General features: G+C 38.1%; 1 protein-coding gene across 4 annotated transcripts in view; it reads right to left on the minus strand.

The window, feature by feature from the left end:
* The window catches only part of ARHGAP32 (Rho GTPase activating protein 32), a 326,449-nt gene that overhangs the window by 65,508 nt on the left and 244,571 nt on the right, over positions 1–16,370 (minus strand). For 3 of the 4 annotated variants that reach the window (XM_058289085.2, XM_058289083.2, XM_058289084.2), the window contains 4 exons: positions 14,703–14,840; positions 12,813–12,905; positions 11,832–11,954; positions 10,643–10,720 (listed from right to left, as the gene is read on the minus strand). In XM_058289085.2, coding sequence (XP_058145068.1) covers positions 10,643–10,720; positions 11,832–11,954; positions 12,813–12,905; positions 14,703–14,840 — 432 coding nt within the window. Of the gene's footprint in view, positions 1–8,907; positions 9,038–10,642; positions 10,721–11,831; positions 11,955–12,812; positions 12,906–14,702; positions 14,841–16,370 lie in introns of those variants that run through there. The other variant, XM_071212421.1, reaches the window with a different exon arrangement.

Consider the following 16,370-nt stretch of genomic DNA (forward strand, 5'->3'; position numbering starts at 1 on the left):
AAAACTACAAATAAAGTAAATCAAAGTTTATACTTTTCCAATGAAACCCTAACACTTGAAATAATAACACTTAAAGTAGTATTTTACCTATCACAAATAATTATGGAAAACTCAAAATATCAAAAGTAAAAGTGACTAAACTAGGATAATACGATCTAGGAACCACCAATATGTCATCCTGCTTCATACATTATCTCTACAGCAGTGGTAATTTCCAAACCAACCTTTCTCTCTCCCTCCCCTCCCCTCCCCTCCCCTCCCTCCCTCCCTTCCTTTCTTCCTTCCTTCCCATAGCTGGGAAGGGTGAGGGGAACTGGGAATCCTAGCAGGGACCAAAACGAGATTCAACCCTGAATCAGACAAAGCCTGAAATGGAATTCCAATGCTACAGTGTACTTATCATTGACTTAAAAAAAAAATTCTTCTCTGATGATTTATTTTCCTTACGGCTAGTGTAACTTTAAGGCTGTCTGGTTGACAAAACATTTTTTTATTAAAGCTTTGTAAAGTACTGCTCCTAATCCCAGAGGTATACCACAGATTTTGTCATCAATTGGAACTATGTGGCCTTGGAAATTTTCAACTCCAATTTTCCATTTTTTGACTTGACAACTTCCTCCTCTCCCATGTTCATGTTCACAAGAAATGAAGTCCAAACCCAGAGGCTCCCCATCCCCTTAATATATTCCATCCCCTCCCCAAGACACTTTTTCCCTTCCAATCTCTTCTTCTGCAAGGATCTGTGGCTGAGCATTTGAAATGTTTTTACCAGTACCCTAATTTCCTTGCAATATTAACCTTCTGCCAAACCGACTCAGTAAGACCCTAAAACTCAATCAATATACTTCTGCTTCCAAACTCGCTTGCCTGGATGTTGCTGGAGAGAAAAATCGTATCACTGTGGAGATTCAAACCGTTAATCTCTCTTGTAGAAATTATTTTCCACCCATTCCCTCACTTCTTCTTCTAGGTCTCTACCTGCCCAGTCCCCACCCCTGCCAATGTCATCAGGCACAGGCACTCAGACCTCCACAAGTCAATCAGCCACCTCCTAAGATTCTGGAAGCAAGCTTGAATGTTCACTGTGCACTGAGGTGTTAGAACTAGAAAATAATGTTTTCCTTTAAAAAAAAAAAGAAGAAGAAGAGGAGGAGGCAAAGAGAGTGCAGCAGGCACTGCACTGAAAAGAAGCAAAACCTGGAAGTGAGTTCCCTCAATCCCTTCTTTTCCAGATCCTGGCCCATTTGCTTGTACCCTACTAAAGTTCCTGCCTTGGGTTCTTCGAGATATTCTTGCTTCGGGCCCCACCCCTCAACCTCCCGACAAAACACCAAATTGATTCTGGTTTCTTTGCCTTATTGGCGTGGTCACCTAGACCTTAAAAGCCAACCCCCTAATTTCCATTTGAAAAAACATATACTCTTGCAGTTGGCTGGACTTTGGATAGTAGAGCAGCAAGAAATACAGATGTCAGGCAAGAGGTGATGACTTGACTATAATGGTGGCAGAATAAAGGGCAAGAGCAGCTGGGCTGTTTCAGATATACTGGGGAGATAAAACAAGGGGCTCTATTAATACGATTGTATAGAGAGAAAGAGGGAAGAGGACTTGGCCCAATGGATAGGGCGTCCGCCTACTACATGGGAGGTCCGCAGTTCAAACCCTGGGTCTCCTTGACCCGTGTGGAGCTAGCCCACGTGCAGTGCTGATGTGCGCAAGGAGTGCCCTGCCATGCAGGGGTGTCCCCCGCGTAGGGGAGCCCCATGCGCAAGGAGTGCTCCCTCTAAGGAGAGCCACCCAGTGCGAAAGAAAGTACAGCCTGCCCAGGAATGGTGCCGCACACAAGGAGAGCTGACACAACAAGATGATGCAACAAAAAGAAACACAGATTCCCAGTGCCGCTGATGAGGATAGAAATGGTCACAGAAGAACACACAGCGAATGGACACAGAGCGGACAACTGGGTGGGGGGAGAGAAACAAATTAAAAAAAAGAGAGAGAGAGAGAAAGAGGTGAGTACTGAGGAGGACTTCCAGATGATGGACTGATGACAGGTACTGCAGAGGGGGGTTTCAGAGATGGAAGAGCCTGGAGGAGGAACAGATTTGGAAAAGGGAAAGAGGGGAAGTTTAGTTTGGGATGTGCTAAGTTTGAGATGCTTGGAAAATATCCAAGAAAGCAGTGGAATAAAATAAAGGTTTGAGACTCAGAAAAGGTGAGGAATCAGGGTCTAAATTTGGGAGTTGGGTTGTATGTGCTATTTAAACTTGAGGGGATGAATAAGATAGCCTAAGACAACGAGTGCAGAATGAGAAGGTCAGTCAAACTCCAAACTTCAGGGGTCTAGGAAAGAGGATGAGGTAGCAGAGGAGGATGAGATGGCACAGGAGACTGAGAGGTAAGAGGAACTCAAAGGTGTAGTGTCAAGTAAGTCAAGAGAAGAAAAGGGAAATCAAACACTGGTGAGTGTTCAAGTAAGAGAAGTATCCACTTTTGCATTCAGTCAAATAGAGGCCACTAGTGATTCAAGAGAAGCAAACAGGGCAAAGGATTTAAGCACATATCTGTGAGAGGTGAATGCAATGGTTACCATCGAATCTAGGCTGGACAAGAAGTGAAGCAGGAAGCTGATGATGGACAGAAACTGGAGGCAACAACTGAGTGACGTATCGAGGGCCTTCACAGAGGGGGTGTTGCGCGTAGTTATTTACTGCAGAGCAGACAACTAACAGAAGAGACTGAACATCTTTTCCCAGATACCTCAGCAGAATGTCAGTGAGACAAAATACATCATTTTCAATTAATCTGCCAGAATTTCCTTCCCTGGAAAGAATAAGAAGATGGAGAAAGCATTCTAAGTTGAAGGATAGATTTGTAAAATGAGGCAGATACAAATAGCTAAATCTGGCTGGAGCATGGAGTTTATGAATTGAATCATGGAAGGAAGAGGTCGAGGTCATAGATGCTCATGAATATCAGGACAAGGAGTTTTTAATTTCCGCAGTAGGAAATGAAAGCAACAAAACCGAGAAGAGGAACAACAGCAGGTGTGCTTCAGGAAGAAAATTCTAGAAGCAGTGTATACTTTTCAGGGTAGAAGGAAGGGAGAAAGACAGGAAACAGAAGACTACTGGGAATTTACAAAATAGACTAGGAAAGAATAAAATCCTATACTGTGAAAATGGCATGAAGAATGAAGAAGAGTATATAAACGTAAGAAACAGGGAAGTAGCAGAAACAGAAACTGACAACTGGATTGGATGGATGAAGAAAGTTAAGTCAAGGATGACTTTGCAGGTTTTCCCCCCGTTTTATTGGGGTATAATTGACAAATGATACACTGCACATATTTAAAAGGTACATTTTGATGAGTTCTGACACCTGTGAAGCAGCCACCACAATCAAGTTTATGAACATATTCCTTTAACCTCCAACATTTACTTGTCTTCTCTGTAATCCCTCCCTCCCCTCTCCCTGCTCTGGCCCCCACCCCCACCCCTGCTTCTCAGGCAACCACTGATTTACTTCCTGCCACCATATAGCAGTTTGCATTTTCTACAATGTTAGGTGAGTAGAGTCATAATGAATGTACTTTTTTGCTGTCTAGCTTCTTTCAATTATCATAAATATATGGGGACGTCCATGCTGCTGCATGATCAGGAGTCCATTCCCTTTTAGTCATGAAGAGTGATCCATCGTGCAGGAATCACCATTTGTTTACATCATTAATCTGCTGTTGAAAGATACTGGTTTTCTTTCTAGCTTGTGGCTATTATATGTAAAGCTTCTATGAATAGAATGGCTAGATTGCATAATAAATACATATTTTAACTTAAGAAACTGCCAGACTGTTTTCAAAAGTGTTATACTATCTTACATTCCCACCAGTATAAATGAGAGTTCCAAGTTCTCCACTTCCTTGTCCTTCTAATGGGTGTGAAGGGACACCTCATTATGGCTTTAATTTGCATTACTCAAATGACTACGTCGAGTGTCTCCATGTTGTAAACACCTTATTCTACTCTGGCTTGTCTGCTCACTATTTTAATAGTATCTTTCAAATTTTGATGAAACCCAGTCTATCAATTTGTTATTTTATGAATTGTTCTCTTGATGCCCTAAGAAATCTTTGCATCACTAAAGTCACGAAGATTTTCCTAGATTTACATTTATACTTTTTTTTTAGTTTGTTTTACTTTACATTTAAGTCTGTGATTCATTTTGAGTTGATTTTTTTGTATGGTGCAATAAATAAAGAGAAGTTCATTTTGGAGGCATATAGATATTCAATTGTGCCAGCACCATTTACAAAACAGACCACACTTTCTTCACTGAAATGACTGCATCTTTGTTGAAAATCAGTTTTCCATGTACATGTGGGTTTTTTCTGGACTCTCTATTCTATTCCACTGGATCTACTTGCCTATCTTTGTGCCAATACCACACTCTTTTGGTACTGTACCTTTATAAAAAATTTTCAAATCAATTAGTGTTAGTTCTCCAACTTTATTATTCCTTTTCAAATTTGTTTTGCTATTCTAGGTCCTTTGCAATCCCATATGAATTTTTTTAATCTGCTTGTAAATGTCCAGAAAAAAAGACTGCTGGGATTTTGATTGAGATTCTACAATTCTATAAGATCAATTCACAGTGAACTGATATCTTAACAATTCAGAGTCCTCAACCCCATAAGCACAGTATCTCTCTCCATTTATTTAGGTTTTCTCTAATTTCTGTTAGCAGTTTTATACTTTTCAGTGCACAAGTCTTTCACATCTTTTGACAGATATAGCCCTAAGAATTTCATATTTTTGATGCTAATATAATTTTATTTCATTTTATTTCATTACCGATGTTAATATTGCTAGTCTTAAGTAACAAGTTTCTAATGCTCCTGTTTTGAATATTTATATATTAAATACATATTAAGTACAACAGCCAAAAGGTAGAACAACCCAAATATCCATCAATAGATGAATGGATAAACAAAACGTGCATAGATGTACACCAGAATACTATTCAGCCATGAAAAGGAATGAAGTTCCGACACATAATATGGAAGAACCTTGAAAACAGTATGTTAAGTCAGACACAAAAGGACATTTATTATATGATTCCACTTAAATGAAATATCTAAAAGAGTCAAATAAATACAGACACACAGCAGATTAGAGATTATCAGGGGCTAGGAAGAGTGGGAAATAAGTTACTGCTTAATGGTTACAGAGTTTCTTTTTGGGGTAATAAAAAGGTTTAATAATGGATGGTTGCACCCACAATAGCTTCACAACATTGTAAATGTAATATATGCCACGTAATTCTATTTGGCTGTTATTTTATATATATATATTTCTTACTGTAAAACTTTTAAAAATACAAATTATGTATTTTAAATACATAAATTACTTTCTATTTCTCCTTCATATTATATGTGGAAAATTCTTTGAAATGGTGTGTATATGTACGTAGATATATTATTTGTAAATTTCATTTCAGAATTAAATGGTATTAGAAAATATTTGGGCGGCGGACTTGGCCCAGTGGTTGGGGCGTCCGTCTACCACATGGGAGGTCCGCGGTTCAAATCCCGGGCCTCCTTGACCTGTGTGGAGCTGGCCCATGCACAGTGCACGCACAAGGAGTGTCCTGCCACGCAGGGGTGTCCCCCGCACAGGGGAGCCCCACACACAAGGAGTGCGCCCCGTAGGGAGAGCTGCCCAGCACGAAAGGGAGTGCAGCCTGTCCGGGGACGGCGCCGCACACACGGAGAGCTGACGCAAGATGATGCAACAAGGAGAAACACAGATTCCTGTGCCGCTGGTGACAACAGAAGTGGACCAAGAAGACGCGGCAGGTAGACACAGAGAACAGACAACCAGGTTGGGGGGGGAAGGGGGGAGAGAAATAAATGGATAAATAAATCTTTAAAAATAAATAAATAAATAAATAAATAAATAAAAAATAAAATATTTGTTATAAAAGCGAGGGTTTAGATTCTGAAGAAGTTAAATTGCCAATAATGTCAATGAAAATGAGTGTTTAACCATCACTAGGTGGGATGTATTCTGATGCTGCAAACTAACAAGAGGCTATCAAGTAGCAAATCTGATTTCTCCCCCAACATCAATGGCAGTTACGAAAGGCACTACAGAACCAAAATTGGTAACAACAAATAAAGATCGCAATTTAAGAAAATTTATGCAACTTCTGTGATTTAAAGAGAAAAAAACACAAAATTGAATCACTATGCTTGGGTTCTAGTCCTGGCTATGCCCTGTACTTACTGCCTTTATGAACCAGAGCAATATAGTAAGTATCTAAATTCCTTTGTCTCTATGTTTCTATAATTTTAAAATGATAGTTTAGGACCAGTTCACCCATTATCATCTTTTCTAGTAGAGAATTCTATGATTCAATAAGTACACAAGTAGAAGAATTAAGTTACTACCTAATTCCTAAGAACTATCCTTTGCCCGGTAGGCCCCCATTTCTATACAAAGCTGCCTACAAATAGCTGAATAACAATGGCCCCTGGTTTAACCCCTCCATACTTTAGTTTCCTCCTCTGTAAAATAAAAGAGATGATTACAGTACCTTCCGCATAGATGTGGAAGAGCTGAAAGTTAATGGAAAGCACTTAGAGCAGCACGTGTAAGAAGCACTAAGAAGTGCTAGCAAGTGCCTTCATTTGTAGTGCCACAGTCTTTCCTCCCTTGAAATTATGTGATAGTACAGATGCAAGTTTACAATGATTTCCTATTACTTGAAAAGAGAGGAAATATTTTGCTCTATTTGATTTGTACTAATGTAAACATGTAGTTTTAGATTCCAACACATCCATGAATATAATGGTTTATAAAAAGAAACAAGTAAATTATCATTAAACTACTTAGAAGGCACAGGGTTTCTGAATATCTTCCCTTTTGGATAACGAATATTTTTTCTGAAAATAACTTATTTGGAACCACATTAAGGTTTGAGGCAATACATTTTTAATGTCCAAGGAGCTGATACCTGTGCCTCAAAACATTCACATAACAATATGGGGTAACTGTGAAAAATAAAGTAGCTGATCCTTGATTATCTTGTGGAGAACCAAGAGAACATGAACAGTGTAAAACTGCATCAATATCTCAACGCAGTTTTCTCCATTAGATTAACTGTTTCCCCAAATGTGTTTCAAGGCAGATTTTCTAGGGTGGGGTGAGAAGGGGAGACAGAACACTTTCTCAGTTGTTTAATTTCTTCCTTATCTGTGTACAGGATGAATGAGAGGAGGCTAAATCAGCAGTTCTCATATTTTGTGCATCTCATCATCTAAAGAACTTGTCAGGAACTCAGATTCTGGTTCACATCCCCCAAGATTCAGGTTTGCACTTATCTAGTTTTAAAACGTTTCTCAGGTCATTCTGACGTTACTGGTTCCTCGAGAAAATTCTGAGAAACACTGCTCTAAATAAAAAAATTAAATTCTGAGAGATATTAGCATTTTATCTTTGGTTAATACCTTTTACCTAAGAAAAAAGGCTCTCAGAGACCTGAGCCCACCTTTCCAACAATAGACTACAAATAGGAACACAAATCTGGTAGTTCTGCTATTCAGTCTATAAAGCAGCAGCTAAGCGTTTTCATTCTGAAGTACATTATGTGATGAAACAGTTCAGAAAACAAATGTAAAAGATTCAATATACGCTTTAGGAGACAAACAGAAAACACAGATTTCAGAATTTCAAATTAGTGTAGCTAATATAATTTCACACTTCCTACTCCCAGAAGCTTAAGAAAAGAAACAGAGTCAGAGTATAATTTAAACACATGGATGAACTAATCTTGCTGTTCCTACACCTCAATTATACTCTGGTACACTGAACAGAGCTTGGAAAAATGATGGTCTTGGGTCAACCAGCAGCTGATGAGCAGAGCCTGAACTGCAGCCAGAGCAGGAGGTCTAAGAGCCAGCTGGGCGGGATTAAACGGATGAAAACTCAGAGCCCACATCTCTATCCCAAGACAACTGACAAGTGAATCTGGGGCTTAGGGCCTGGGGTTCCGTGTTTTTAACAAGCTGACTCAGGGAGGGCCCTACTTGTGATCAATCTCTGCGAGACAGTCCCCAAGGGGCCCTGGGGACAGCCCTGGAGGTGGGCACGTCCACCACCTGCTCAAGACCGGCTGGCACCTAGCAGACAAATCAAAGAATGCAGGAACCTTGGAGAAGCAAGTCCTGGTAATAGGAAAAAAAACTGCAAAAAAATAGATTATTTGCATTCTGAATTTGTATCATCCATCTACATCAGAATATGTGAAGTACCACAAATTTAAGTATAATTTACTTTAGCGAAATAAGAAATCTGATTATTAGCCTTCTAAAATGAATCACATAAAAAATGTCCAAGTAAGAGAAAGTTTCTCTAATTACTAGTTGTATAATGTTAACATTATAATGGCTTTTTGAGAATTAAAAAGTTGTAAAATAACTTTTGATGTAATATATCCACTACCTAAAATGAGCTACAGAGTAACCTAACCCAGTGGTTTTCCAAAGATGTTACTCACACACGGTTCTACTGAGAAGGCTCGGGGGCTGCTGCGAAAGGCTGAAGAGAAGCACCAGGCAGCCCCGGGGGGCTGATGGAGCAGGGCCCCTGGCCTCCAAGTTGACCACAGCAACCTGCTTCTACCTTTTCTTCACATTGAGCTTCTGTGTGAGATTCTGTTTGACTTACAGTTTCACTGGGTTAAAAAAGCTTGAAAGTATGAAAATTCTGAAGTAAGTTATTAGTCCAGTTATCTCAAACTTAAAAATAAAGATATAAAAGGGGTTCTTATTTACAATTATGCTCATGGAATAAATTATGATTATCTTCCCCTCTCAACAGACTATGTGAGGAGGAGGCACACGCTTACAATTTAAGAACAGCCAATGAGGACGGGGATCACCGAGAACGGCCTGAAGACGAGCTGTTTCCAGTGGACGCCACATTAATCACCATAATAAAAGCACACACCGTGCTGGGAGCGACGTTTCCAACAGTAGACGCGTCTGCTTCAGGGCCACACTCGGTTAATCGTTACAACACTCCTTTCGTTGGGAAGGAAAGACATTCCTTTCCACAGGGTACAGACCTGAGGTGGTGCAAGTTAATCATTGGAGAGGAGACAGGAGTCCGTACTTTGCGCTCATCAGGCAGCGCGACGGTGGACTTGGACCGCTGCTGGGTGTTGGCTTGAGCCTAGGAACCCACAAACCTACAAAGGGCTCCCATCGGGCAGCAGGAGGAACAGGGAATTGGCTGGATTTTTTTCTTTAGAAAGGACTGGATTATTCTTGTAAACAAAGTTTCGACACATTCGAAAGACTTGCTTTTGGTTTTAGTAGTGTCCCCGGCCACCACCTCCTCTTCTCAAAGGCACAGCCCAGCAGGATCTAAACAGACACCACTCGCCTTCTGAGACCACTCAGGGCGAAACGCAGCACTCCCATAGGAACTACTTTTTGTTATCAATTACAAATCAATCCTTGGATTTCTTTTAAAAAGTTACATTTATTTTAAGTAATTTGTTTTAGTCAATAAACTAATTTTTAACTTGCTTCAGACTCATTAATTTAGAATAACTTTCAAAGCATTAGTATGTTTAGGCAATAAACTAATCTTATGTATCTAAATAAAATACAGAAAAAAACTGAAGTCTGTTTGGCTAATGTAAAATGTTTGTAATTACAAAACCAAAAAACAAACAAACTAAAGCTGAAAGAAAGAAAATGATCTAAGGTCATAGAAAAGCTGGTAGCAACACCAGACCAAACCGTAACTTCACTTGAAAGCCTAATTTATTTTCTATCCTCTTTGAGACCCTAAAAATTAAGCTCATCTCATATTTTTAATCACCATGGTAGATACTACTTTAAATTTTATTATTTGCAACAAATACATTTTATAGAAACCTAACATTTTCATTTAGGATGTAGTTAAAGCTCATGATATTTATGTAACAGTTCTTAAAATTTCTGATATAGCATTTTATTTATGTAGAATTTTAGAAACACTTTTACAAACAAACAACAAAAAAAGCACAATCTATTTTAAGGAAACATTCTTAAGGCATTTTTGGAAGATCCTCTATTGTTTTAAAAGATAAATGAAAACCCATCTATCCTATGGAAGTTAGTGCTAAGTCAATACTATCAGGTCTCAAACCAAACTTCTTTAGATTCTGCTGCTGTTCTACGATTAATATGCCAAGTGTACATGAACAATTACAAGGCATTATTACAGAAAGTACTGATCAAACTCATTTAATTCTAGACAGAAAATGTACAGGTGAATCGTGGTTTAGCACCACTACCCAGACGTGAGATGGGCTCACAGCCTGACCGTCTACAAGTCAGGTGCCTGAGTCTCCACACACTTCAGCTAAATCACTGTTCAGAGACAAAGGAGGCGAGGAAAACATTCACCAGAGTAACAAGAAAAGAGAATCCAAGTCTAGAATCATTACCATCTATATTTTTCTATCATTGTAGACAACATTTCTGATGATATGGCCTTTTACCAGCACATCTTGTAAAGAGAAGTATTCCTGAAATATAAAGAAAAGTTGTTCTTTGAACTTGTCCATAACATAATTCTTTGTTGCCTACCTGAAATCCATGCTTGCCTCTCCACCAGGTGCTTAAAACTTTCGGGGGCATGTCAATAACAGAAACAATGTCTCCCACCTAAAAAAATAAAATTTTAAGTAAAAGGTTTTTTTTTTTTGTCAAATTTTAAACCAATTCTTATGTTTAAAATTTAAATCTGATCTATACAAAAGAGTAAAGTGCTATTGTATATTTGAATAATAATTTCTAGAAATTATTTTATAATTTAGCCAGTGGCTTGCAGAGAAGCCTACAAAGAGCTAAAGCACAAAGACCATGACCCAGTGAGCACACATGCAGACCTCAGAAAGCCGGCCTTACAGATGTAAGACTTCTGCTGTTAGGGAGCACAACATCAGCACTGCTGTTAAAATACTCATACGCATGCTGGTAAAATCCAAGCTGTGTTTCTGATGTACACTGCATTGCTTTAAGAATTATTCTTTTATTCACGACCAGTTATTTAAGTCACGACCAGACCATCTTCCCAAAGCTCTAGGGGACAGCCATGGCATCTTTCAAGACCTACATTCCTCCTTGTCATCAGAACAGAATAGTTTAGCTTGAGAATAGTTCAGAATCTACACAGTAAACATTTTAGACTATTTCTCCTTAAATTGAACAATACCAGCATTTTTGTCTCTCTTCAACCAATATTTATTTTTAGAGGGAAAAACGTACTTCCTCTTCTTTGGCATCAGATAACAAGAATGCTCGTTTCACCTGTCATCTGTTCTTTCACTCCATCTTTCAACAAGCATGGAGAAGAAGCTATCACTGGGTATCACCTTTTTATGTCCTAAAAACACAAAGACAAAAGAGCCAGACCTTGCTCTCCAGAAGCTACTGCCTACTGGGAGACACACAGGTTAACAACTACGACTAAATGTAGTAAGTGATAAGCCAGAGATAAGTCATGAGAACATTTCAGAAAGACACTCAGTCCGGGCTGTTTTGTACGTAATTTCATGAAGTTGGGGGGGAGGGGGGGAGATCAAGGCTTACTCCCCAGAAGCACTGGAAGGTGTGTAAGGTGAGTGTTGAGGCTGGTGTGGCCATTTCACAACGGAGGGTGTGCCACCCTGAAAGATAACGCAAGTATGGAAAAGCCTGGTACTTTTAATTACGGAAACGGTTAAAACAATTACTGATGAGGCTGCAAGGGCAGCAAGGAGCCCTCTTCATTTACCTCTAGGGTCAGCTCATCAGGGGCTCGAGCAGTGTACCTCTTGACAACATGGGCAGCCCCAACCGCAGGAGTATTGATAGAGGACTCCTCATGGACTAGAAGGTGATTTCCCTTGTTGTCAATCTGTAACAAAGAAAATATACCATGAGATGATTAAGGAGAGGGGACTTGGAAAGGTTTCTTTGACTGTGCCTAAGAGACAATTCAATTTGATTTATGGAGACACTGACCCAAAGAGTTGGTAAAAGAAAAACCACCACCACTTATCGAGCACTTAATGTATGCCAGTCATTCGTGCTGTGTACTCTAAAAGGTAAATATAATCATCATTATCATCGCTCAAAGGTGAACATGCTAGGCTAAAAGCGGTTATGTAATTTTTGAGATTAAATAATTTGTCCAAGATCACAGTGCCAATAATGAAAGAGTCAAAGTCTCAATGCAAGTCTGTCGACAAGTTCTATGTTCTTTCTACTGTCCATCCTGCCTTCCTAATTTCTGCTAGGGAGACGAGAGAAGTAAATAATTAATATAATTCACATATGCAAAATAAGAACAAATATCTAATCTATTTTCTGGATAAAGATGCTCTACTCAAGACTTATCCCTAAACTGGACCTTTTAAAGGGTTAAGTGTTTCTTGTCCATAAATAACTGAAAAATATTTTCACTTATTAAGTCAACTGAAAATACAGTATACATTAATACAATAAACCCCAAAATAACAGGTATCAATTTAAATTCATAAAATATATTCAAATTAACTTTCTGGTTACCAAAGAAAGACAGACCTGAGATGAAAAATATTTCAAAATAGTTCACGTGTCATGTGTCTATCCTCCCTGAAGATGAGAATAAACTCCATTTCTCTGATTCCTGAAAATCAATAGCTATCAAAATTCCCCTTATACTAATTAAAAATTGGGTTCCTTAAGTAGGTGGTTAAAAAAAAAAAAAACGTAATAAAAAGTGAATTAGTACCTCCATCCAGGTCAGGGCAGGTCCACAGTTGATCTTGTTGCCGGCAATAGCTGAAAGGCGTGATAAGTAAGCCATGAGCATCTGCGTGACCGACTGAAAGGACAGAGAAAGAATCCATGGTAACTCAAGAGTAAGCATGGCATATTGCCTGGATTAGGTATTGGTGTAAATGGACTGTATCTGGGGAGAAAAGTGTGTGGATTTTCAGGCACTTTAGTAGCTACAGAGGGTTCTTCACAGAGGCTCACAGAACTGACGCTGTGGGCGCTGTCACAGTAGTTCAGTCCCTGCCCACAGGAACTTCACTTTAATCACCAGGGATTATAATATTCTGTGACTGCTAATTTCTTTGCTTTCTCTATTTTTCTATTAAAAATGAAAAAAGCTAATTATAGCAGGTACGTATTTGAGTCTTCTGCCCAGCATCGCCCTGGTGCCCTGAAGACTGCCCTAACTCACGGGCACACGTGCCCTTGCACCGTGGCTAGTGGACTGATGTGACCTGCATAGCTGGGCCAATCGAGAGCTCATGGTACGGAAGAATCTGTGTTGTAAGACATCCTTGAGATGGTGCTGCAATTCTTGCATGACTGATAATAGATTACACAGACAAAAACTTCTACTTTGCCTGACTCACTTAACTGCCTTGGAGTAAAATAGAGACCGGAAAGGACTTCCCCTCAGATCTTGGAAGATATACCTGGACTGTTTTCAAGGATCCACTGTAGCTGATAACGAATGCAATACCACCACAATTCTTGCTTCTTTGAAAAAAATCTATTTTTCTTTCTCTCTCTGGAAGCTTTTAGGATTTTGCTCTCTATGATTTGGGATTCTGAAATCTCACCACGTTTCTAGGTATTTAAGTCTTTTCACTCATTCTTGTCCTTTTCGGGGGACTATATTCTTATAAATAACTTGGTTTGATTTTCCTGCTCTCTAATTTTCTCTTTAGTAGTGTTTGTTTTGCATGCAGTCCAGCTATTTGTTATTAAAATTACCTTAATTTAAATATTTTCATTTCTAAGATCTCTGATTGTTTCATTTATACAAAAACTGTTCTTATTTACTGGATGTGAGAGCTTCAACTTTCCCTCTGGGAACAGTAATTATACTTCTGAAGGCCTTCTTCCATTTGTGCTATTTTCTCAGTTATTTTGCTTTTCAATTTGGTGCTTCTCACTCTCATTATTCTTTTCTTTATGTATTTAGTGATATGTGGTTGTGTATTCATTTTTGTGTTTAAGATTTTTAGTGTAATTGTCTTCTACAGTTACACTAAAATAACTGTAAAATAACGGTTACACTTCTGTAATCCTCTTATACTTATTTCTATGCTGTATTTTCTCTTCCCTATGTATCTTATCCCATCTACTTTCAAAGATTCCTTACAATTTTTGATTCTCTCATAGTATCTTTTGTTTTCTGGTATTACAAAGAATCTCTTCCCTTTTCACATTTTAAAAAGCATTTTATGTACTCACTAGAGATTTCTGGCAGGAGTGGAGATAGGTGTATAGATACTGTCTGCCATCATAAATTAATCAAATAGCACAGCTGTTTTGATATGGATTTCTCTGATTCTTAGTGAGGTAAAACTTTTCCCATATTTTGTTTCCATATTTTACATCCTCTTTGGAGAGCACTCTGCTCCTCTATACTGCCCATTTATATACCATGGTACAACTTGTTTCTCCTTATAAAACTAGACATTTTAACCTGCTCTAACTCTAAACACCCTACACAGAATTACTAATTTTCCATTACAAACTAGTTAAGTAATCCCAGGTATCATCCTGAGTGCATACTCTAAGCTTTTATTTAGTATATAGACAAAAATTTCTACCAATTCATATACAGGCTTACTTCTGCCAAGTCCTCAGCACTTACCTCTGGACTCTCCTTTAGGGCATCGGCCCGGGGGAGCTCTGCGAGTTGGGAAAATCGTCGGTCATAGATACATAGATGAAGATGCTTATCAAGTACCCGAAAATCTTCATAACTTCTTTTAACAATCCAACTTTTGCCCTATGGACAGGGAAGAAACTCCTGTAATTAATCTCTACTGGAAAATGCTTATGAATCAGGCTTTATTCTATAATGGTATTTTATTCGTGAGAGTTCATATTTTCTAACGAGAAGCTTCTACTAACTTAATAATAAATAGTTACGCTCCAAAACAAAGCAGTGAGTTACACTGCACTGAAAGGTCAATAATGTCTACTCAAGTCCTTGGCCCATTTTTAATTAGGTTATTTGTCTTTTTGCTGAATTGCAGCAGTTCTTTATATGTTCTGGATATTAAACCCTTACCAAACAGACAGTTAGCAAGTATTTTCTCCCATTCTTTCAGGTATCTTTTCTTTTTTTTTTTTTTTTTTTTGCTTAAAATAGGTATGTATTATCTCACAGCTCCGGAAGCTAGAAATAAATATCAAGGCTTTTCACATTCTTGATATTGTCTTTGACATGCTAAAGTTAATAATCTTAATGAAGTCCATTTTATCTATTTTTTTTCTTTTATCACCCATCCTTTCATCATTTCTAAGAAATCAATGCCAAATCCATTCATCCAAAGAAGATATACAAATGGCCAATAAGCACAAAAAAATGATGAACAGCATCACTGGTCATCAGGGAAATGAAAAAAAAAAAAGTCAGTATCACTAAGAATGCCCTGATAAAGGAATAAAAATTATTCATTTTTTAAAATTACCACCTTGAAGATTTTTATTTTTGACAGCATGTGTGACAAAATAGGAAATACACATAAAACACCTATGTTGCTTATTGAAGAAAGACATTTGTCTCAAGAAAAAAATACTGATGCAGTTGTGCTCTACCTGGCAGCTGAACTAGCTGGGTTTTTTAATAAATCAACTTTACTGATACATATTAATAAAACATAAATCCATCCAAAGTATACAATCAGTGGTGTTCAGTATAATCACATAGTTGTGCATTCATCACTTCAATCATTTTTAGAGCATTTTCATTATTCCAGTAATAGTAATAATAATGCTAAAAAACAAAAACCAAACAATTAAAAATTCCTCATCTCTCAATCTCTGTATGCTTCCCTTGCCATACATAGATGCTATTCTGTTTACTTCTTTCTAGTATATTTATGTTTGTATTTCACATGAGGTTTCACTAAGTTATACAGTTCCATATTACATTTTTTTAGCTTTCATTCCAGTAATATAAATGTCCTTAGACTCTCCCTTTCAACCACTGTCTTACCCATATAATAGCTCTGCTAGTCACAAAGAGCAGTATGTGCTCTCGCCATTTTCATTTATTTCCAAAGATTTACAAACAATCTTTTAACCAGTTTGGCACAGATTAACCATCCTAGCTCGTTGTTCTGTTTTTTTATGGAACAGCAGCTTTATTTCAAAGATAAATTATGGTGATTCAGACTTGAACATTTGGCAGATATTTCTCAAAACTCATTAAAATGAACCTGTCACTTCAAGGAAAACAGAGTATTTGTGGTTGATGACAAAATTTGAGCTTTGAGCAAATACCAGAATTTTGGAATACTTGTATCCACCA

Source organism: Dasypus novemcinctus, chromosome 27 (assembly GCF_030445035.2).
Source record: "Dasypus novemcinctus isolate mDasNov1 chromosome 27, mDasNov1.1.hap2, whole genome shotgun sequence".
Classification (NCBI taxonomy): domain Eukaryota; kingdom Metazoa; phylum Chordata; class Mammalia; order Cingulata; family Dasypodidae; genus Dasypus; species Dasypus novemcinctus.